This window comes from Eurosta solidaginis, chromosome 5 (assembly GCF_040869045.1).
Source record: "Eurosta solidaginis isolate ZX-2024a chromosome 5, ASM4086904v1, whole genome shotgun sequence".
Taxonomy (NCBI): domain Eukaryota; kingdom Metazoa; phylum Arthropoda; class Insecta; order Diptera; family Tephritidae; genus Eurosta; species Eurosta solidaginis.
The window spans coordinates 255,366,242-255,389,497 of record NC_090323.1 but is presented as its reverse complement, the minus strand read 5'-3'; the positions used below and the strand labels follow the sequence as shown (position 1 = coordinate 255,389,497).

The window sequence follows — 23,256 nt, the reverse complement described above, 5'->3', positions numbered from 1 at the left end:
TTCACATTACATCAGTTTACAATAAAATGTACATATTTTTTTCTTTTTATTCGAATTTTGGTTCATATATTCTGTACACTAAATTAAATTAATGTATAACATTCAATCTACTCCGGTAAACAAACATAAACATTCATTTTTTATATCCAAGTATTCAAATAATTGCAGATTCGCTTATTAAAGATAAATTAAAGCGATCGCCATCGCTGTATCGCCCATCATATATTCGGTATAGAATCGCTTGTTAAAATAAAGCGATCGCTATAGCTATAAAAAATAGCCGCGATTCAAAAATAGCCATATCTATTTTCACTGATAGCTCAAAATCGCCATATCGTCCATCACTAGACTTGGCCGTCGAAATCAAGATTATTTTTTGCTTTAATATATTCGACATTTCCTACTGGGTAGCACAACCATATATGTGCATGCATACATACATATCTCACTTAGTTTATTCATTCAAAGTTTGGGCCAAACTTTAAAATCATAATTCACATGCTGTTTTATATGTAACGTTTGTTTAAATCCGTTATATGTGAGACCAAAACAAAATTAATTCACAAAAATCTCACGATAATGTTTGTAACAATATTTTTTAAACCTTTTTTTCACCATAGTTGTCTTATGCTGATGAGTTGCACAGCGTGACGAGTGTTTAGTAGGTATTACTGTTGTTGATATTACTGTGTAGGTTGACCCATCATTCCCTTATAAAACTGTTACTGATAATATCTCGGCGTTGTCAGAAAATAGCCTCCTCACACGGTCTTTCAATGGTCGTGGGCACGCATAACATTTGTACATTTGTCGTTTATTTGTTATGAATAAAAATTTGTATAATTTAATAAATTTATGCAAAATTAATTCATTCATGATTCTTAAGACATTCAGACTTATTACACGTGTATGGTAGACATAAAGGGCTTGTTTTAGAGCAACAGTTCGTTTTTTTGTGAAACTCCTGCTTATTAAGTCTAGACTTTAGGGAAATAAGATATTTACGATCAGCATTTTCTAAGGGCATGGCTTGGTTATGTTGAACTGTCCGGTCCGTGAGGACCTCACATAGATTGAATGAGTCCATAGTGTTAACAGAAGTTAGTTTAACGAAAAACCATATCAAAAACCAGCACCTATATTATAAAATAACTCCGTCCTCTTGGCAAATACTAGAAGCTTTCTAGGACCTATGCCAGTTGCTGCTTCTAGATTTGATAGCTATTCCTCCGGAAGCTATAGGACTGAGACTTCATACTCATACCTTCGCTCTTCGTAATTTTCCTAGAAGCTGTAGGTGTAGCTCCGAAGACTGTCTGCCGGATGTTTTTGTCGCGCTATACTGCCGAGCTATACCAGATGAACACCTTGAAACGTTAGGGGGCAACTATTCGGCCAAGGATGCCTCCCTCGAAATCATAAGTAGTTTAAGTCGATATCATTGCGTAACTCATGGCTGAAAATCGTATAATCCTCGGGGTATCTATACAACTTCAATTTTGCAAGGACCCTGGCTAAAACTTTTAAAATGTAAGCGAAAACTTGCAGACGTTTGTGTTCGAAACATTGATTTCGTTACACCAAAACGATATCTTGGAATAAAGGTAGACTGTTGTTGTTGTTGTTGTTGTTGTTATGATACAGATCCGGTACGCTCCGGTAACACAGCCCCATTAAGGTGCTAGGCCGACCATCTCGGGAACGATTTATAAGGCCACATTAAACCTTCAGGCCATCACTGAGCTGAGCTTAAGCGGCCAATCTTGCAGGGTTAAACTCTACTTAACCTATCAGTTATTTGCGTTCGTTCGAAATGGCGTCGAATATACTTACTTACTTAATTGGCGCTTAACTGTCTAAACGGTTATGGCCGTCCAACAAGGCGCGCCAGTCGCTCCTTCGCTCCGCCAACCGGCGCCAATTGGTCACACCAAGGGAATTTAAATCGTTTTCCACCTGGTCCTTCCAACGGAGTGGGGGCCGCCCTCTACCTCTGCTTCCATAGGCGGGTTCCGATAGAAACACTTTCTTGACCAGAGCATTATCTTTCATTCGCATAACATGGTCTAGCCAGCGCAGCCGCTGCGTTTTAATTCGCTGGACTATGTTGATGTCTACGTATAGCTCGTACAGCTCATCATTAAATCTTCTTCGGTACTCGCCATCGCCAAGGCGTAGAGGTCCATACATCTTTCGAAGAACTTTTCTCTCGAACACTCCCAAATCCGATGATAAGGGTGGAGCCGTGTGTAGAAGTCCACGAAAGTGGGGAAAGCTTTTGACCGCCATTCACCTGGGAATGGCCAGAGTGATTCTTTTGCATGCGGTTCATGCAGCTCACTACTGCCGGTCGCTTGCGGTCAAGTATCCTCTGGGTAGCCGCTAAACATCGGTTTAGCGGTGAGCTAATGTGAGAAGGCGACAACCTGGCTAGGCCACTCTGACATAATCGGTTTAAGGGCTAGCCGGGGAACTCTCATCGTGAGATCGCATCGGCAGCGTCTGCACACCTCTAGGTGCGGCTGCAAGCGGGCGTCTGTCTTGGAGCAAGCGGCTCGCTATATTTACGTGCAAGTAATATTCTCACCCCCGCTGGGCGGGTTGTGCGCTGGGCGTGGGACCCGCCACATAAAACCATACTCCAATGAAATATACCAACAAGCCTCGGATAAATACACTCTCTATTGGCGTCGAATATACCCAACAAAAATTTGGGCTTGAATACCATTAGAGCTCATGTTGATAACTAGGTATACTTCTAAAATGTCAAGGGTTCTTTCGAAACAGTGGCTCAACTCGAGAATCATAGCGTACTCAGCAAAAGAGGGATTTTTTACAAAGTAAAAAATGCTATTACTTAAGTTGTAAAAATTTAATTCCCAACTTGAGGTTCTCTAACTGGACTCAGATGTAAGATTCCATACTACAGTATTTTCACTGCTATCAACCAGGTGTATTTCTCACAATAAACAGCTGCTGGTTTTGGTGGTACCACCTTGGAGATTTTTTTCAACTCCACCTCAGCTCGACATACAACGTAGGATATCAACTGGAGAAATGTGTTGAATATACATTTGAGAACTGTACATTTGTCAAAATCTCTCGAAATTAGGATAATAATTGGAAAATATTATTGACGTTGGAGATAAACTAGAAAATATTTAATTTTGCAAAATGTCTCAAAGGTTGGTAGTGATTGCAGAATGAATTCCCCAGCGGGTTAGGGGGTCAGAATATACCCGTGGTAGGTATGCCTGTCGTAAGATGCGACTAAAATACCAGATTCAAGGGGCTGTGTAGCGCAACCCTTCAGGTTGCCAGCGCAATATATAGCTTCCCCAAACCCAATTGTCAACCTCACCTATCCGCGGCGAATCCTGTTTCACTAACAGACGAGGCTCTGGCGAACCCATGCTCCTCATGGAACTTGGGGTGGGAAGGGAGGAATGGCCTGAAGGTTTAATGTGGCCACATAAATCGTTCCCGAGATGGTCGGGCGGATTAATGGTGCTGTGCTACCGGAGCGTATCGGATCTGTATCCGGCAAAGGACCATCACATCGATAACACTCCCCAAAGCCTTCGGGGAGTAACCTTATCGCTACATTAACAACATTGGAGAATGAAGTTGGATATCAACTCGAGAACTATCTGGTTTAAGAATAATTAAATAATGATGTTGGATATCACTTCCCGAACTAGATATATAATTTTGCTGGAGAATTTTTTTTCATGTTTGTTGGGTAAACAAAATCCAGCTGTTTCCGTATCCACAAATTATTTAGATAATAAAACAAGTAAGGAAGGCTATGTTCGGGTGTAACCGAACATTACATACTCAGTTGAGAGCTATGGAGACAAAATAAGGAAAATCACCATGTAGGAAAATGAACCTAGGGTAACCCTGGAATGTGGTTGTATGACATGTGTATCAAATGGAAGGTATTAAAGAGTATTTTAAGAGAGAGTAGGTCATAGTTCTATGGATGGACGCCATTTAGGGATATCGCCATAAAGGTGGACCAGGGCTGACTCTAGAATTTGTTTGTACGATATGGGTATCAAATGAAAGGTTTTACTGAGCATTTTAAGAGGGAGTGGGCCTTAGGTCTATCGGTGGACGCCTTTTCGAGATATCGCCATTAAGGTGGGCCAGGGGTGACTCTAGACTGTGTTTGTACGATATGGGTATCAAATGAAAGGTGGTAATGAGTATTTTAAAAGGGAATGGGCTTTAGTTCTGTTCACCTATAGAACCTTTTCGAGAAATCGCCATAAAGGTGGACCAGGGGTGACTCTAAAATATGTTTGTACGATATGGGTATCAAATGAAAGGCGTTAATGAGTATTTTAAAAGGGAGTAATCCTTAGTTCCATAGGTGGACGCCGTTTCGAGATATCGCCATAAAGGTGGACCAGGGGTGACTCTAGAATGTTTGTACGATATGGGTATCAAACGAAAGGTGTTACTGAGCATTTTAAGAGGGAGCGGGCATTAGGTCTATAGGTGAACGCCTTTTAGAAATATCGCCATTAGGGTGGGCCAGGGGTGACTCTAGAATGTGTTTGTACGATATGGGTATCAAATGAAAGGTGGTAATGAGTATTTTAAAAGGGAGTAATCCTTAGTTCTATAGGTGGACGCCTTTTCGAGATGTCGCCATAAAGGTGGACCAAGGGTGACTCTAGAATGTTTGTACGATATGGGTATCAAATGAAAGGTGTTACTGAGCATTTTAAGAGGGAGTGGGCATTAGGTCTATAGGTGGACGCCTTTTCGAGATATCGCCATTAGGGTGGACCAGGGGTGACTCTAGAATGTTTGTACGATATGGGTATCAAACGAAAGGTGTTACTAAGCATTTTAAGAGGGAGTGGGCATTAGGTCTATAGGTGGACGCCTTTTCGAGATATCGCCATTAGGGTGGGCCAGGGGTGACTCTAGAATGTTTGTACGATATGGGTATCAAACGAAAGGTGTTACTGAGCATTTTAAGAGGGTGTGGGCATTAGGTCTATAGGTGGACGCCTTTTCGAGATATCGCCATTAGGGTGGGCCAGGGGTGACTCTAGAATGTGTTTGTACGATATATGTATCAAATGAAAGGTGGTAATGAGGGTTTTAAAAGCGAGTGGCCCTTAGATGTATATGTGAACGGGTTTTCGCGATATCGATCAAAATGTGGCCCAGGGTGATCCAGAAAATCATCTGTCGGGTACTGCTAATTTATTTATATATGCAATACCACGGATTTCAAGATTCCAAGGGCTGTTGATTTCGCCTTGTAGAACTTTTTCATTTTCTTCTACTTAATATGGTAGGTGTCACACCCATTTTACAAAGTTTTTTCTACAGTTATATTTTGCGTCAATAAACCAATCCAATTACCATGTTTCATCCCTTTTTTCGTATTTGGTATAGAATTATGACATTTTTTTCATTTTTCGTAATTTTCGATATCGATAAAGTGGGCGTGGTTATAGTCGGATTTCGGCCATTTTTTATACCAAGATAAAGTGAGTTCAGGTAAGTACGTGGACTAAGTTTAATAAAGATATATCGGTTTTTGCTCAAGTTATCGTGTTAACGGCCGAGCGGAAGGACAGACGGTGGATTGGGAAATTTTTGTTCGCATTATGGCATTAAAATTATTCTAGACAAACTAAATGAAAATGGGCGGAGCCACGCCCATTTTGAAATTTTCTTTTATTTTTGTATTTTGTTGCATCATATCATTACTGGAGTTGAATTTTGACTTAATTTACCTATATACAGTAAAGATATTAATTTTTTGTTAAAATTTGACTTTTAAAAATTTTTTTTTTTAAAAGTGGGCGTGTTCTTCATCCTATTTTGCTAATTTTTATTTAGCACATATATAGTAATAGTAGTAACGTTCCTGCCAAATTTCATCATGATATCTTCAACGACTGCCAAATTACAGCTTGCAAAACTTTTAAATTACCTTCTTGTAAAAGTGGGCGGTGCCACGCCCATTGTCCAAAATCTTACTAATTTTCTATTCTGCGTCATAACGTCAACCCATCTACCAAGTTTCATCGCTTTATCCGCCTTTGGCAATGAATTATCGCATTTTTTCGGTTTTTCGAAAATTTCGATATCGAAAAAGTGGGCGTGGTTATAGTCCGATATCGTTCATTTTAAATAGCGATCTGAGATGAGTGCCCGGGAATCTACATACCAAATTTCATAAAGATACCTCAAAATTTACTCAAGTTATTGTGTTAACGGACAGACGGACGGACGGACGGACGGACGGACGGACATGGCTCAATCAAATTTTTTTTCGATCCTGATGATTTTGATATATGGAAGTCTATATCTATCTCGATTCCTTTATACCTGTACAACCAACCGTTATCCAATCAAAGTTAATATACTCTGTGAGCTCTGCTCAACTGAGTATAAAAAAACCAATGTTGCCGCACAAAAAAGCATACCCCAAAGGCGGCCTTAAACTGTGACTGAAAAACTGCTCAGTAGTTTAACTGGAGTTTAAATTTGACTAGAGTGTAAGCAAACTTAGTTTAAGCTTAGCTTAACCAACTACTGAAAAACCAGGCCTTAAATGAGTATAAAATATACTAAAGGCCGCGGAAAAATGACATTTTTCATATAGATGCGTTTAACACAAGCTTATGCATTCCAATAACATCGCCACAATCAACCAAGATGTTGCGTTCGTAAATATGAATGAACTTCAAAATTGGCAATTGAAGTTTATTACGCCTTGCCCATTCACATACAAAATTTCGCGAACTGTTATAAACATTCTCCCTATACAACAAAAATACTTGCTAACATATTTTGTGTCGTATTCGATCGTTATATTGGAGTTTTTAATTGCGAAAAATTTTAGAAAGTTTACCAACCGGTGGGAAAAATAATTTAACTTGCAAAGTGTGCCAACACCCATAGCCAAAGCAAATGTCAAATTCTTCTTCTTATGATTTGCTTGCAACAAAATTTGGGAGTCGGCTACTTTTCAATATCAGATGGCGCCAGTGTCGCTCATTCTACCGATCTCTATAAAAATACGTGCAATCTACTCATAATGCATAAGCTTGTGTTAAACTCATCTATATGCAAAACTGCTTATGTGTCGGAGCTTTAACGCGCCGAACGCCGCCGCCGTGCCGATATTTTTGACATTCGGTGGCGGCGTGTGAAACACGATGAAAAATCGACGGCGGCAGCGTTTATCGGCTTCGTTTGTCTCTACCTCGTACTTAAGGCGGCGGCACAATGACATTTTCATATAGATGCGTTTAACACAAGCTTATGCATTCCAATAACATCGCCACAAGCAACCAAGATGTTGCGTTCGTAAATATGAATGAACTTCAAAATTGGCAATTGAAGTTTATTACGCTTTGCCCATTCACATACAAAATTTCGCGAAGCACTGTTGTAAACATTCTCCCTATACAACAAAAATACTTGCTAACATATTTTGTGTCGTATTCGATTGTTATATTGCAGTTTTCAATTGCGAAAAATGTTAGAAATTCTACCAACCAGTGGGAAAAATAATTTCACTTGCAAAGTGTGCCAACACCCTTAGCCAAAACAAATGTCAAATTCTTCTTCTTATGATTTGCTTGGAACAAAATTGGGGAGTTGGCTACTTTTCAATATCAGATGGCGCCAGTGTCGCTCATTCTACCGTTCTCCATAAAAATACGTGCAATCTACTCGTAATGTATAAGCTTGTTTTAAAAACCGCTTATGTGTCGGAGCTGTTATGAAAAAAGTTGCGTTGCAGTAGTTTTCACCTAATCGTTTTGTTAGTTTGTTGAAAAGAAAATCATACTTCATTCAAGGGGCTACAACTAGAAAAGGACTTCCGAGCTTAAAAGGATATTAAAAAAAATAAGTTTGCAAGGATCATCAAAAAATTTTACAAAATTTAAAAAAAAAATTATTAATTATATATTTGTCATACACACACGTAAACTACAAATAAGCAAAGGAACTTATTTTTAAACTACGCGTCTGCATCTTTTTTTATACCATTTGCTCCTCTTTCATGCCCAAAAAAAAGTCAACACATATGCAAAACAGCCAACATTAGCCAATGTGGATGTACAAAAAAATAAGATTGAAATCTTTGTTCTATGAATCATTCACAGCGTATTTTTGTACGCACGCACACGCACTACACACCTATTTCAATGCATCAAAGAAGGGTAACAACATTTTTGTTTAAAAATATGTATCGATGCATGTAAATTTACGTAAATTGCATTTATGCCACCAGCACCGCCAACACCAACACAATCGAACAGCAACACCAAACAGCAGTGGCAACAACACAATTTTTACCAAACAGCAGCACACCCGAGTCTGCGGCACTCTCAGTGGGGCAGAGTCTCGCGCTTAGTATAAAAAAATGATAAAAATAAATTTCTTGTTTACGCAAAAATATTCGTGCGTAGCATGCCCGAAGTAAAGAATTAAGACCAAAATAACTTCTTTTTTTTTCGAAAATAAAAATAATTTATAAATGCAGCACCAACATCTACTCAATGCAACTCGCGCGACAACAACTGGTGTATTCAAATATACCTACTTCCATTTATGTATGTATGTAAGGTATGAGAGTAGCTCCAACGTATAAGTTAGGGAGAAATATTTATTTTTAATGCGTTAAAAATACTTTTTCGCAAATATGCCGTTTTTATGTTTCTGTACATTTTGAAAATTTTTCTTATATTGCAAATATTAATCCTCGTTCACAAGAAATGTAAAAATATGTACAGCTTATATGAAAAAAGGCAGTCGAAATTTTAAAATGATTTGCCACAATTTTAGTTTTCGTTAAAACTATATAAAATAGTATTTTCGAAATTCACTAGATATTTTATCGGTTAGAATTTTTAATCATTCCTTCATTCAAATCCATTTTCGACTTCGAAAGCTGTTCTCAAATTAGTTTCGCATGTCGTACAATGTTAACTTAATGTCGATTGCTGACATGCATACACACATAAATGTATCTTATTTATAGCTTTATTACCACATTTGCTTCATAACCCACCGAAAACAGTTATTCGAAATAATTTCGAAAAACAACTTATATTCAAAGTATTTTCGAAGTTTTAACATTTATTCGAAATGTCGAAATTATATTTTCGACGTTCTGAGAGGTTAGCAAATTTCAAAGCTGCGCAAAGTATAGTGACGTATAGATCATGGCTCATCTATGGATATGACACCTTTCACCTTTCAATACAGATTTCCTGAATAGTATAGTGATAAGTAAGGGAACAGATGAATGAAACCTAGACGCAGTGGCACCAAATATTATGGTATCATATGAGTAACATCTAAGCATTTTTTTTGAAACTTACTGCAGTGGGAAAAAAGTGCGGGTTGCAGAATGAATCGTTCAACCACGTTCTGTGTTCGTGGCCTGCGCTAAGTGACACAGCTAGCTGCTGGAGAAGAAGCAAGCAGCATGGATCCTAGAATTCTTATAGTATTTGTCGAGGTCTGTGGGGTTTTATAACATATGTAGGCTCTGGTTTTTGGAGTTTTTCAGTTTGGTCGTCGAGCAAACTTCAGCTAATACTATGGACACATGCGATCTATGTGCGGACGCTACGGACCTAACCTAACCTAGTGAAGTGACTCACAACGATAAACCAAAAAGACACATTTGATAATTTTTTAAGAATCGAATTGCTTATTAATTACTTATTAATTATAACCAATATCGAAAAAAAAAAACAAATATGATATTCGAAATTCCCTCCTTTAAAATTAGAACACTTATTTTAACGTCAGAGTTCCTAAAAAGACGTAAATTCAATTTCTTTTCGTTCTAAGTAGACAGCAAAACCAGAAGGTGCTCAAATGGCTGATCTACGGATATTACCACTTCTTCTTCTTGTAGAAGTGCTTCGCCCCATCTAATAGGTGCGATCACTTGCGATGGAAGTCCAAAAAAACTTACGAGTTTCAATAGGATTGGGCCAAAAAGACATAGGTGGTTGTTGTTGTAGCGATAAGGACACTCCCCCAAGGTTTTGGTGAGTGTTATCGATGTTGATGGTCCGTGGCCGGATGCAGATCCGGTACGTTCTGGTAACAAGCCCGACCATCTCGGGTACAATTTAATATGACCACATGAAACTTTCTAGTCCATACCGCCGCCACCCCCCAGATCCATGAGGAAATTGGGGTCGCCTGAGCCTCGGCTGCTAAAGAAACACGATTCGCCATGGATAGGTGAGGTTGACAATTGGGTTTGGAGAAGCTGTATATTGCGCCTGCAAACCCTTGAAAGCGCTGCGGTCCACCCGGCATACCTGCCGCGGGTATATTCTAAGCCCCTTAACCCACTGGGGAGACATAGGTGGTGGAGGCGTTGGTTTAACAATACAATTGAAAAAGTGGTTGGTGTCCATTTGGAGACACATTACATATAGGAACATTGTGTATGTCGGAGTTTATTCTGGATAAGTAAGAGTTTAACCTTTTACGAAATCCAGATCAAAGTTTTGCCAGAGTTTTACCTTCCTCTACTTCCATTAATAAAATGCGGAGATTTTTTTCGAAGTCTTGCACTTTTGTAGAAAAGTTTGAATCTTGTGTGAAATATTAAGCATACATTTCATATCATTATACAGTTAAATTTTATAAATTTACATTTACATTTTTTGCAGTAGTTCCGAAAGCACACTTTTGGAAATCTCAAGGTTTACATCCTGGTAAAAGTTTACAAAGTTCGAAAAGGTCATTTCGAAGGTATGTCCTTTTCCATTTTTAATAGCTTTGTTTTTATTGATTTCTTGCTATTGTAAGACGCAAGTATCAGGTAAATGCAATAAGTATTTGAAGTACTAACACAAGAGCTTTTATTTCACCAGTCTCTGGAAACTATATTCCGCTAGATGATTTTCTATACGTAACATTGTTTTGATGACAACCCTACAAGTATAATTATAGTGGACAAATAATGTTACAATTAAACAATATCCCACAGCTTGCAAAAAGTAGTTTTGACCAAGTAAGGAAGTCTAAGTTCGGGTGAAACCGAACATTACATACCCAGCTGTACACTTAAAATTCTGTTGTTGTTTGTTTTGTGTGCTTAATTGTATTACAAAGCTGCGCAATAATACGTATACATATGGTTCTATTCTGAATTAATTTTCGTTTAAAAGAAGCAAAAAGGATACAGAGGCTAAACCAATGACCGTGAGCGTGTAATAATACAGTTTTCCTTCAGATATGGGGATTTCTCTGTTTATTTTAAAATAAAGATATAAAAGAACAATAAACATAAACACATAAGTGCCATTGTACTAAAAAGCGTTATTACAATAAAAAGGGCGGGCTTATTAACGAAATTTTCCAACTTTTACTACGCACTTTTAAAAAATCTTGTATATAAAAGACGGCGATTTAACCGATTTAGTCCATTTTACTGAAAATATTTCCTGTTAAAAGGCATACATGTGCACCAAATTTTTCGTCGAGTTATGGCTCCAGAAACGTTGGGAAATACATTGTAAGTGCCACGCCCATTTTTCAAGATTTGAATTTTTTCCCAGTTCTTGTTATGATAGCACAAAATACGGCTGGTACAAAACTATTTTTCGCTAAGATTTAACTTATTATTTTTGCCTACGACCCTTTTAAAAATCTTTTATATAAAAGTGGGCTTTAACCGATCTCGTCCATTTTTTCTCGTCAATATTTTCTGCTATAGGGAAAATTTGTGTACCCAATTTTATTACGATCCGTTAATTTTTGCTCGCGTTATGGTGTCACGCCCATTTTTTAAAATTTACAGTTTTTCCTATTTATTGTTATAAATCCACTTGGGAAATGAAATACCATTGATATAAAGCTCTTTTTTGCAAAGATATTCACCCTTATCGCGAAGTTCACGCGGAAAAGTGTTCGCCTTCACTTCTTTTGTTCGGGTGAACTTTTTCCGCCTATCGGCAATTTCGGGCGAACAAAAGTTCACTTCGAAACAGCTGATGCTGTATTGCGAATTGGCAGTGAACAAATAATTTACTTACAATTGTATACATTTTGTAACCAAACATATATTTCCTTAAAATACAACAAAAATATAAATAAAAAATTAATAAAATAATGTTTAGTATTGCACTTAGGTTGGTATTGATTGAGCGCGAGGCGAATATATATGTGAAAGCGATTCGGAGGCAATTAAGGTACAGTTCTAACCCTTTGGAGCTAAATGATTCACTGTAAGCTAAAAATTACTATTTTCAGCACTTTTGAATAACAAGTTAATTTTTTTCAATTAGATTTCGCCAATATTACAGGCTAAACAAGCTGGCATTATAATATTTGCTAGTTATTCCTACCAACTCCTTGCCACCATTGAAGCAAAAATTTGGAGTTCCACCAATTGTAAAGTTGAGTACATGTCTTCGTTTTTTCGCATAGGGAAAAGGCGTCGGAAAGGACTATGAAGTGGGTCTTAGCCAATCTTGTTTCAGTGAGGTGCTCAACATTTTGGAACCGTTGCTTTGTCCACAATGGATAACTTGGCCAACTGATACGTTGTCATAAAAAATAGAATTTACAGCAATAAAGGAATTTCACTTCTTCCACTCAACTTCTCATTGTGCATTATTTATTGATTTATTTTTAATAATAAAAGAACATATAATTATAAGAGTATCAAATTTCAAAACAAAAAATTACTTAAATTTTGTTTTCCTCTCGTTCGCCTGTAAAATATAAGTGAACAAATTTGGGTGTTCATTTCGCCCGAACAAAGAGTTGCCGATAAGGTGAAATCTTTTTCGAACACGAAAAATTTTTTCGCCACCCTCTGCGATAGGGTGAACAAAAACTGTGAATATTTTCGGGTGAAAATAAAACTCGCGATAAGGGTGATTGCTTATTTTATTCGTCCGTCCACGCCCCTTTTAGAAATCTTTTATATAAAAGTGGGCGTGATCCGATTTCTTTAATTTTTCTTCAAAGCATTCCTTAAAGTAAAGGCAACCTCTCTGCCGAATTTTGTTACGATAGGTTTAGCGATTTTCGATTTATGATTAATAATATTTGTAAAATTGATTTTATCACAAGTGGGCGGTGCCATGCCCATTTTAAAATACAATTTCAAATTTTTATTAAAAGTCTCAATATCAGTCCACACGTCAAATTTCAACATTCTTCTCAATATTCAAAATTTTTTGGAAATATTGATCAAAAAATATTTAAATATCATACCCCAAGATGATTAAAAACGTTCAAATTTAAAAGTTTTTTCTGTTCGAAAATTAATGTATCGTCGGGAGAAAAATGTACCTTAAATGTGATTATTCTTGAATAATCATTTATGATTCCTATTTCGAAACACTTTTTATTCATATTTGATATCATTGTAAAAATGAGCTTTAATAGTTTTAGAGTAATATTTGACTGCTTTTCACAGTCATTTTCTGATCACATTCGTGAACATATTTCAATCGTTTTGGTTGAGATTTTTGAATCATTTTTGAATGCGATTATCATGCATTTATTCTTCATATCTCATTCATAATAAGATACTACATAATAATCTTACTTCATCAGGGGAAGAAAGCATGCGAAAGTGAGAAATGATTGGGGAAATCTTCGATCACGAGCATCATTACATTATTTTTGTCTTGAAGAATATCTTTTGCATAAATAATAAAAATTGTATATATTTTTGCTTAGCTTCATGATTGAAAAAATATGTGTATGTGAAAAATTTAAGATTTTTAATGAAAAGTAAAATTTCAACAACTATAAAATGCATTATTCAGTCAACAAATATATTCATAAAAGATTCAGAAAGCTGAATGAAAAATGATTATAAATTTTTGATCACCTACAGTAAACACATTTGATTCAAATATGATTCCAAAATGTGATTGAAAAACTATATTCAGTTTTTGTTCATAGAAAGGTAAGCATATTTGATTATTATTTTTGCTGATTTTTATGAAATATTAAAATTTAATCACCAAAGGGCTTCAAAAATGATTCCAAAAAGTAATCGAAAAATGATTTTCGGTTTTTGATCATCAAGAGTATTCATATTTGATTATTTCTTTTGTTCAATTGTATGATAACTCATTATTTATTCAGAAAGAGTAATCAAATTGTATTGATATGTAGGGGAATTCAAAATTTAATCACCTAAATGCTGAGTGGGTATGTTTTCCAAAATGTTATATATATAAAAATGGGCGTGGTTATCATTCGATTTCGCTCATTTTCAATACCAATCTATTCCGGATCCAGATAAGCTCGTGTTCCAAATTTGGTGGAGATATCTCAAGTTATCGTGTTAACAGACAGAAGGGCGGAAGGACAGACCGACATGGGTCAATCAATTTTTTTTTTTTTCAATACTGATGATTTTGATATAAGGAAGTCTATATTTTTTAGTTTATTTTTTTATTATCTCGATTCCTTTATACCTGTACAACCAACCGTTATCCAATCAAAGTTATAATACCAGATGTACAAGTACAGCTGGGTATAAAAATATTCTATCAAATGTCACTAATATCCCCTCAGGCATTTCACAGGAGTCATTATTAATAAATAGTGCCAGCGTGGTGTGATGGTAGCGTGCTCCGCCTATCACACCGTATGCCCTGGGTTCAACTCCCGGGCAAAGCAACATCAAAATTTTAGAAATAAGATTTTTCAATTAGAAGAAAATTTTTCTAAGCGGGGTCGCCCCTCGGCAGTGTCTGGCAAGCGCTCCGATTGTATTTCTGCCATGAAAAGCTCTCAGTGAAAACTCATCTGCCTTGCAGATGCCGTTCGGAGTCGGCATAAAACATGTAGGTCCCGTCCGGCCAATTTGTAGGGAAAAATCAAGAGGAGCACGACGCAAATTGGAAGAGAAGCTCGGCCTTAGATCTCTTCGGAGGTTATCGCGCCTTACATTTATTTTTTATTTTTATATGTATACTACTCAGCTGATAACTTCTAGTCTCTATATGAGATTTCGGCCCATAAAAACCCAGCCTATCAACGACTCTGCAAAAAAAAATCCAGCGTCATGCGAATGCATTGGGTCTTATGTGTAACCAAAGGGAAAACCATTAGCTTATTGGAAGTAAAGTACTTGTATAAATCTGCGCACAAAGGCAAAACCTAAACTTTCATCTTCCATGCTTCAAGAGGTAAAAGTTATTGAAGATATTAAAATGCGATAATTTTTACCAATACACCGAATATACATACATTCCTTGTTTTTATGTGCTATGGAGTTTCGTGAGATTCTTCGTCGAATATAGATATGTCTTTATTTCGTTATAAGTGGTGCCTTTTGTCCTGATAGCAAATACAGCCCAGAAGTTCATAAATTCGCAAAGGAGATCCTCAATTAACAAGTTTTAGCCTTGTGTGCCTTGCTAAAGCACAACAACAATCATTATTCGTTAGAGAAATAGTTAAAACAATAAATATTTTACCTGTGTTCGTTAAAATACGTCTAATTAGCATAAACAGCGATATTTTATTCAACACTTATTTTGTCTATTGTCAGAGAAAAATGGAAATTGTCACTTTTTAGTCAACAACAGCTGTTTGTTTGTATACACGCGTTTTATGAGTGATGCCACCCTGGTCGGATTTCACCATTTCCATCTTTCCATTCACCACATCCATCTCATAATTCACCATATCACTATCCATTATCGATTCAAATTATACACCAAAATAATTTGGTTTTTACTAAATATTTTATTTTACTAATTAAGTATTTTCACTATTTTTCAAACAGTTTTCCAAGCTTGTAAAAAAACACGCTTTAATATTTAGTATTTTAATATTTTTTAATCATTTTCACTGTCCGATTCTTCATTGTTTTGGTCAATTTGTATTTTATAATAAATAAAAAGTTACTTTTTGGACTTATCAAATCGATCTGTTTGGCCTGACAGTTTACAATATAAGTTTTTGTGAGCCAGATAATTTGTTAATTACTTGTCTTTAGTTTGGCAACGCTGCCTTAAATAAAACTACTTTTTCAAAAATAGATGTCGCTGCTTAGCCTTTCGCCGTATGAGTTAAATGAAAAACAGCGGAGACATCTGCCTATCACATTTCACGTGTGCGAAAATATCACGACTTCTCCTTCTCAAGTCTCTCAATGATCCAGAGCATTCCCGTGAGAATTGAACGCACAAATCACACAAAAGATTGCGCATTCACGAGTTCAAAATTGCTTCGTTCTGGGCATCTACGTCACACTTGAATGCATGAGCGAATGAAAGAGAGAAAAAACAAGAGCTAAAGGAAAATGACGTAAAAATTGCCCATAAAAAAACAGCTGATCTTTTGTTTACATGCGCAATGCGCAACCTTGTGTGTGATTTGTGATTGAGCGTGATCCAGACATAGATGAATGGATTTGCGACTCTGTTTCGAGAGAGCGCTGTCAAAATGCACATTTTTGTCAATGATGCCACTCCAAATAAAAGTGAAGAGATCTGAATATGGGGATATTTGACATACATTTCGGAGATTTTATAGTTTCAATAATTAAAGAAAATGATATTCATTTCTTTAAACATATTTTACAATAATACGACTAGTTAACAGTTAAATATAAACAAATCTAAGTAAAATTTACATTTGGATTAAATTAATTAGTCAAATATTGTAACCCATTTAAATCACAGTGAAAACCAAATATTCTTTTGAAATTTGAGTAAATCGGACCTAGGATATAATAGTTAACATTATTTAGTGGATCGGGCTTATCTTACATGTCTGACGTTCCAGGCTCTGTGATTAAAATGGACTGGTTGCATCGGGACTTCATATTTACAAAACCTGTTTTTATTGATAACTTTTGAATTGGAAATAATATTTACTCTCCGCCTTCGAACTAATAATATATACACTAAAACAAGTATTTTTATCATTGTTCCCATAATTTTTGAAGACATTTCTATAGTTGTAGGGTCAAACTAAAGTTTACCGAAATTTTATGCGCGTTTTTCGTTTTAGTTGGCACATTTTTTGTTCTGGCATCCGCTTCAGCTGGCGCGAGGGATTTATCTGATTGTTGCCAGCACAAATTTGAGATAAATTCCTCGTGGGAGCGAAAAAAATGAGTGTTTCGTACCAAGTCATATTTGGATCCGGAGCTGTAAAACTCACTGGATGCCGGCTTATAAGTAATTAAGCGATAGAGTTATTTTAAAATGTATTATTCAAAAACTTGTGCAGTTTACTAGCATAATATGTATATTATTGTTGTCCTCTTGTATCGCAGTAAAAAAAATGATAGATTTAAGATCCATGTTATACGATTTGGGTAATAGTCTAGTTGAGGGGTCGACTGCTAATACGCTACCAAAAATATCGAGAGAGGTGTCAAACGACGCGTATTAACCTCGAGAACAATAATCTGAAGGCGGAAAAGAAAAATTTTATCTCTGTCCGGAGATATTTGCAGTTGAAGTTGGCGATTTCCATGTGGTTGTTGTTGTGTTTGTACCCACCAAAAAAATTGTGCATCACCGTGGCGGTAGCCACGGTTAAACCACACACCCGGACGTGGCATGGCGTAGCCCAGGGTTATTTTTTATAAGCGCGGCCGAAGGCCGCCAACGCCGAAAGGTGTTCTGCGCAAAAATACTATGGATCCGACCCCCGGTTTCGGAGGTACCCGCGGGTCTTTTTTCGGTTTTTCGTTAATATCTTTTGAACGCGTTAATATTTTTATTTTCCGCCTTCGGATTATTAATACTGATGTCAAGACGCGTCTTTTGACACCTCTCTCGATATTTTTGGTAGCGTATTAGCAGTCGACCCCTCAACTAGACTATTACCACGATTTGTTTTTTGATGTTTTAGTGATTTTTAATAACGAACAAATATTTAAACTTACCGGAATCTTGGATGTTTTCAAAAACTCTAGCAATGCCTCTAGCGAGCCTAACGTTGAAGCTTGTACATAAACGCCAATTTGTGCTAGTTTAATATGACTTAAAGCACTCTTAAAATCACGTGCAACTTCTTCCCTGGAAGATTAAATATTTATAACCTATTTAACAACAATTAACCTCAATAATTTACTTGCAAATTTCTACTTCATCCGGTTTGTTAGCAATATGCAAATTAATACCAGCAATTGCCTTTTCCAAATCTTTGGCTGCAATTTTCACTCCTTGCGCTGCCTTAACTTCTTTATATTCAATATAAGCATTCTTAACGCGCAACTCTTTCATAGGTTGTGGCATTAAAAGTGAACGTATTTGTGTAACAATGGGGCCATCTGTACCGGCAAGTATCATTGTTTGGCCTTCACGTAACTTGCCATTTATTAAAATGGCATCGATTGTGGTACCAAGACCAGGAATGGCTTTAACCTCCAATACGGTTGCTTGTAATTCTTCTGAATACATTAAACGTTTGGCCAACATCTTTTGACAAAATTCAACAATCAAAAATAGTAAATTGCCCATGCCCTCGCCAGTTATAGCACTAGTTGGCACCAAGGAAACATATGTTTTCGGATCGGGATTTTCATAAAAGAGCGCAGCATTCAGACCCTGTTCAGCAAATTGTAAAATTACTTCTTTTGAACGCTGTTTGAATTCAAGTTGAGTATTAGCTTGTTGCTCCTTCAATACATCGCGCACATCACGACGTGCTGCTACTTTCCAATCATACAAACGATCAATTTTATTTAAAGCCACAATAAAGGGGCATTTCTTCTTTTTAAGTAAATTAATTGATTCAATTGTTTGTGGCTCTAAGCCGTGCATAATGTCTACCACTAAAATGGCAATATCACAGAGAGATGAACCACGATTACGTAAATTACTAAACGATTCGTGACCGGGTGTATCAATAATTAATAAACCGGGTAACTTGAATTCGAAACTTGCAGAATTATGTACTGGTTTCGTTTGTTCTTTAATTGCATCAATGGGCACATTAGTAGCACCTATTTGCTGGGTAATACCTCCAGCTTCAGAATCTTGGACATGCGTGCGACGTAGCTTATCGAGAATTTTAGTTTTCCCTGTATCAACATGACCCAAAACACAAACAACAGCGGCACGCAAATCTTCAACGGTACGCTTTTTCTCAGCATCATCTTGACGTTTTAGAATACGCGCTTCGGCGCGTAAACGGCGTGCTTCTGCATCGTTTGCACCAACAACTTCCTCATTTTCCTCTTCTGAGTGATCGTCGGATTCATTATCATCAGCATCATCCTCTTCGTCCGAATCATCTTCATCATCGGATTCCTCATCGGCATTGGCACTCGTTTTGCCAGTTCCTACAGTTTCACCACCACTGTTGGATTTTTCATCATTATTGGTCGTAGTTGTTGTAGCTTGTGAAATATCATCACCATTTGCTTCTGCTTCCGAATCGCTGGCATCCCAAGAGTCTTTGACAATTTCCTGTTTTTCAGCAGATTCTTTTGCAATTCCACCAGCAATAGCTTCCTCCACCGCTTTAGCTTCGGCTTCGGTTTGCTCCCCTTTATTGGCGGGACCCTTTTTCTTTGGGCGTATGCGTGTGCCTATAAATGGAAATAAGTAAAATTAAATAAAGTTTTTCAATTATAATAATTCTTTTTGACCTGGTCTTGTGGGTCGTTTTTCTGTCGGATCGGGTATTTCGAGACCCTGGGCTTTTAATGCTTCCAACATTGCTTGAGCGCGTGCGCGCTCCTCCTTTTGTTTTTTAGTCAATAGTTTGCCTTCGGCCTTCAACCGCGCCTTACGCTCCGCTTCCTTTTGTTTCTTTTTTTCTTTACGCTCAGCCTCCAAGCGAATGGCTTCCAAGCGAGCCTGTTCCCGTTCCTCTGCTTGTCGTATGCGCTCTTCTTCGAGGCGTTGCTGTCGTTCTTCTTCTTCTTTTATTTGCTTTAAACGCTCTTGCATAGCAGCCACCATAGCCGCTGACATACCTTTCTTTTTGCCATCTTTCTTGCTTTCGTCTTCCTCTACTTTTTTATCCTTTTTACCTTTCTTTTTATTTTTTTTATCCTTTGCTATTTCGTCAGCTGGACCTTCCTCAGTAGCTGCAGCTTCTGCACTATCTTGTCGTTCGAGCGATATAGCTCTATCTTCAGTCTTATCTTCCTGTAGTGATATTTCAGCAGTTTCAGTTGCCTTATCTGCAGGCGATTTTTTTGTCTCTTGTGGGCCTCGTTGTTTAGCCAAAGCTGCTTCGCGCTTTTGGCGTTCTTTCTTTTCTTTCTTTTTTTGTGCAGCAGTCTTTACTGTGCCGCCGTCTTCGTCGTCTTCTGCTGCAGCAAGAGTTTCCTCTGCTTCAGCTACTGCCACTGATGCCTCAGGTGCAGTTTTGAGCTGTTTTCCTTTGTTCTTCTTCTTTTTGTTGAACTCTTCATCATCAAGATCATCTGGAGAAGCAACAGTTGTTGCGGCCGGTGGCTTTTCTCCGGAATATTCAGCTTGAAGCTCCGCAAGAATTTTATCTAAATCTTCGTCATCATCTTCTTTTCCCTTCCTCTTAGACTTTTTACCCTTTTTTCCAACGTTTTTGTCAACTTTCTTTGATGATATCGTTGGTTGCTCTTCCTCTTCCGGCTCACTCTCCTGAAGTGGCGGTGCATGATCATCGTCATCATCATATTCAGCCGCCAATAACTCAAAAGCAGATTTCTTTTGGTTGCCTTTCTTAGATTTTACTGGTGCTTCATCTTCTCTATAATCAGCTTCATCATCGTCGGAATCATTTTGCTTCGATTTGCCTTTGTTTTTAGCTTTTCCTTTTAATTCCAACTTTTTTACCCCGGTTGTAATGTTCTCCACCTCATACTCTGTCTCTCCGGAATCTTTAAGATTTTTCTTATTCTTCTTCGAAGTTTTTTGCTGGTTCTTTTTATTCTTTAAGCTTACATTGTCCCGCTCATCATCAGAGTTGGCGGCTTCTCGCAAATCGGTTTGCTCCCTAAAAATTTAATATTTTATATTTATGTAAGTACATCAAGTATACAGATTTCGTTTAAATATTTGTAATTAAAAATTTTTTAATAAAATAGGAATATATATTGCGTTTATCTTTGAAAAATATAAATCCTTTCCAAGTTTTGACAACGTAGCAAACTTCTTTAGTTTAGTACCCAGCGCAGTACAAATTTATTTACACTTGCTTACAAGGCGTCAATGGGTAAGCCTACAGACTTTCACTTATTCAGGAGGCATCCTTGCGGAGTACTTACATTTCATCACCGGACGAAACGCCTCCAGCAGCAGTGGTTGCTATCTCTTTCTTGCCCTTTTTAGTCTTAACCATTTTTCCTCGCGCAATTTCAACACGTTCAGCCGCCGCTCCACGTAAATGCAAACGAAATAACTCTGAGATTCAGTCAACTTTACTGTTGTTGCAATCAACTGCTCTACTCTTCTGGTGGAATTAAAAGAACAAACGTTGTGCTAGTTATAGTTTTCCTTAAGTAAATAGATTAATTTACTACGAGTTAATTAATAAACTTTATTTCAAACTACGAATCAAATATATACACTGTACGCAATTCGCTTCAAATGAAAAGTGTTGTACATCAGATGTCAAATTGGACTGGTCTGTCAAATACTTTTGACAACTTATCATAGTAAAGTTGCAAACTATTTTAAGACGAGACAACCTACAGGGTGGTTTGATAGGGTAAAGCTGCATTCAATGGTGCCGTTTGTCGTATCGCTGTAGTCGTATCCCTAACGTAAAGCCGGAGTCATTGGTGCCGTATGTCGTATCGCTGTATCCGTATCCCTAACGTAATCAGCTATTTATCGTTACGACGGTAAACCTAAACCCAATTGGTTGGCTACGATACGGTTACGACCTTAGCGGCACCAATAATCGATTGCATTGATTCTAATAAGGTTGGTCAAATCAGCTGTTAAAAGGTTACCGATACGGTTACCGATAAAGCACCAATGTCTGCAGCTTATCAGCATGATGGAATTATCGAAGATGGCGCATTGCGCATGTAAACATTACTTCAGCTGTTTTTTATGGGCAATTTTTACGTCATTTTGTTTTTTTCTCTCTTTCTTTCATTCGCTCAAGCAGTCAAGTGTGGCGTAGATGCGCATAACGAAGCAATTTTGAACTCGTGAATGCACAATCATCCGTGTGTGATTTGTGGGGTACCAGGGTGTTTCAACAAGCCATCAAGCTCTAGACAAAGAGGATAGATATACAAGAGGGCGCACTATAGAGTTTCTACATTAGTTTTAATATATACGTTATATTTTCCATATAAAATTGTATTGGATTTTGCACTTTAAAAAAATTTTAGTACTATTCCAATTTAGTTTAAGACATGACAGTTTTTTTTATCCATTTGTTTTACTTTAAGAATTATGGTAATTTTATACGACAGCATGACAGTGCTAATACGCATCAAAAGGCGCATATTGACCTCGACAACAATAATCCGAATACGGAAAAGAAAAATTTTATCTCTGTCCGGAGATATTTGCAATTGAAGTTATAGATTTTAATGTGGTTGTTGTGGTTGCGCGGATATATATAGTTTTGGTCTCCAAACAAGTGTTGGACCCACCCAGGTAATATTTTATAAGCGCGGCCGAAGACCGCCAACGCAGAAAAGTGTTCTGCGCAAAAATACTATGGATCCCACCCCCGGTTTCGGACGGACCCGTGGGTAATTTTTGGTTTTTCGTTAATATCTTTTGAACGAGTTAAAATTTTTCTTTTCCGTATTGATTTCCGTATTACGCGTGTTAGCAGAGTTATGCTGTCGTATAAAATTGCCAGAATTATATTTAATTACATGATAGAAAAATAACTTTATTTTCAACTTCTGACAATGACAAAAGTATAAATGTGGTTGGCTGTATCAGTTGCAACAAGCACACTTTCAACTTCCTATGTGTTGGGCTTTTAAGGGCCAATTAAACTTTCTTGACCCAAACGCCATAGTCGAAACCATATCCATATTCATAACCATCTCCAATGTCATCGATTAATGGGGCATTAACCTAAAACGCAAAAATTACAAACATATTAAGCAAAAAATAAGTATCTTAGTCATAACGTATCCAAAACAATGAATAAAATCTACAAAGAGTTATTAAATTCACCAACTTAAATATTTGTAGGTTATGGATATGGCGAGAAACCAACAACTAATTGGTTGGCTATGGTATGGTTATGGCGTTAGCGTTATGGTATGGCACCATTAATCGATTACATTGATTTCCATAATGAAGGTTCAATTACCTGTTT

General features: G+C 37.1%; 2 protein-coding genes across 5 annotated transcripts in view; both read right to left on the bottom strand.

The window, feature by feature from the left end:
* Positions 1–17,334, bottom strand: part of Rhau (RHAU helicase) — a 40,683-nt gene extending 23,349 nt beyond the window's left edge. For 2 of the 4 annotated variants that reach the window (XM_067789924.1, XM_067789925.1), the window contains exons 1-2: positions 15,477–17,334; positions 15,247–15,416 (exon numbers count right to left, since the gene is read on the bottom strand). The gene's annotated coding sequence lies outside the window, so the exon portion shown is untranslated. The remainder of the gene's footprint in view (positions 1–15,246; positions 15,417–15,476) is intronic. The other 2 variants (XM_067789928.1, XM_067789927.1) reach the window with 2 other exon arrangements.
* Positions 1–21,569, bottom strand: part of eIF5B (eukaryotic translation initiation factor 5B) — a 184,438-nt gene extending 162,869 nt beyond the window's left edge. Inside the window, exons 1-4 of the mRNA XM_067789922.1 lie at positions 21,224–21,569; positions 19,616–20,952; positions 18,094–19,555; positions 17,906–18,038 (exon numbers count right to left, since the gene is read on the bottom strand). Coding sequence (XP_067646023.1) covers positions 17,906–18,038; positions 18,094–19,555; positions 19,616–20,952; positions 21,224–21,297 — 3,006 coding nt within the window. The 5' untranslated portion in view covers positions 21,298–21,569. The remainder of the gene's footprint in view (positions 1–17,905; positions 18,039–18,093; positions 19,556–19,615; positions 20,953–21,223) is intronic.
* Between the last annotated feature and the right edge of the window lie 1,687 nt (positions 21,570–23,256).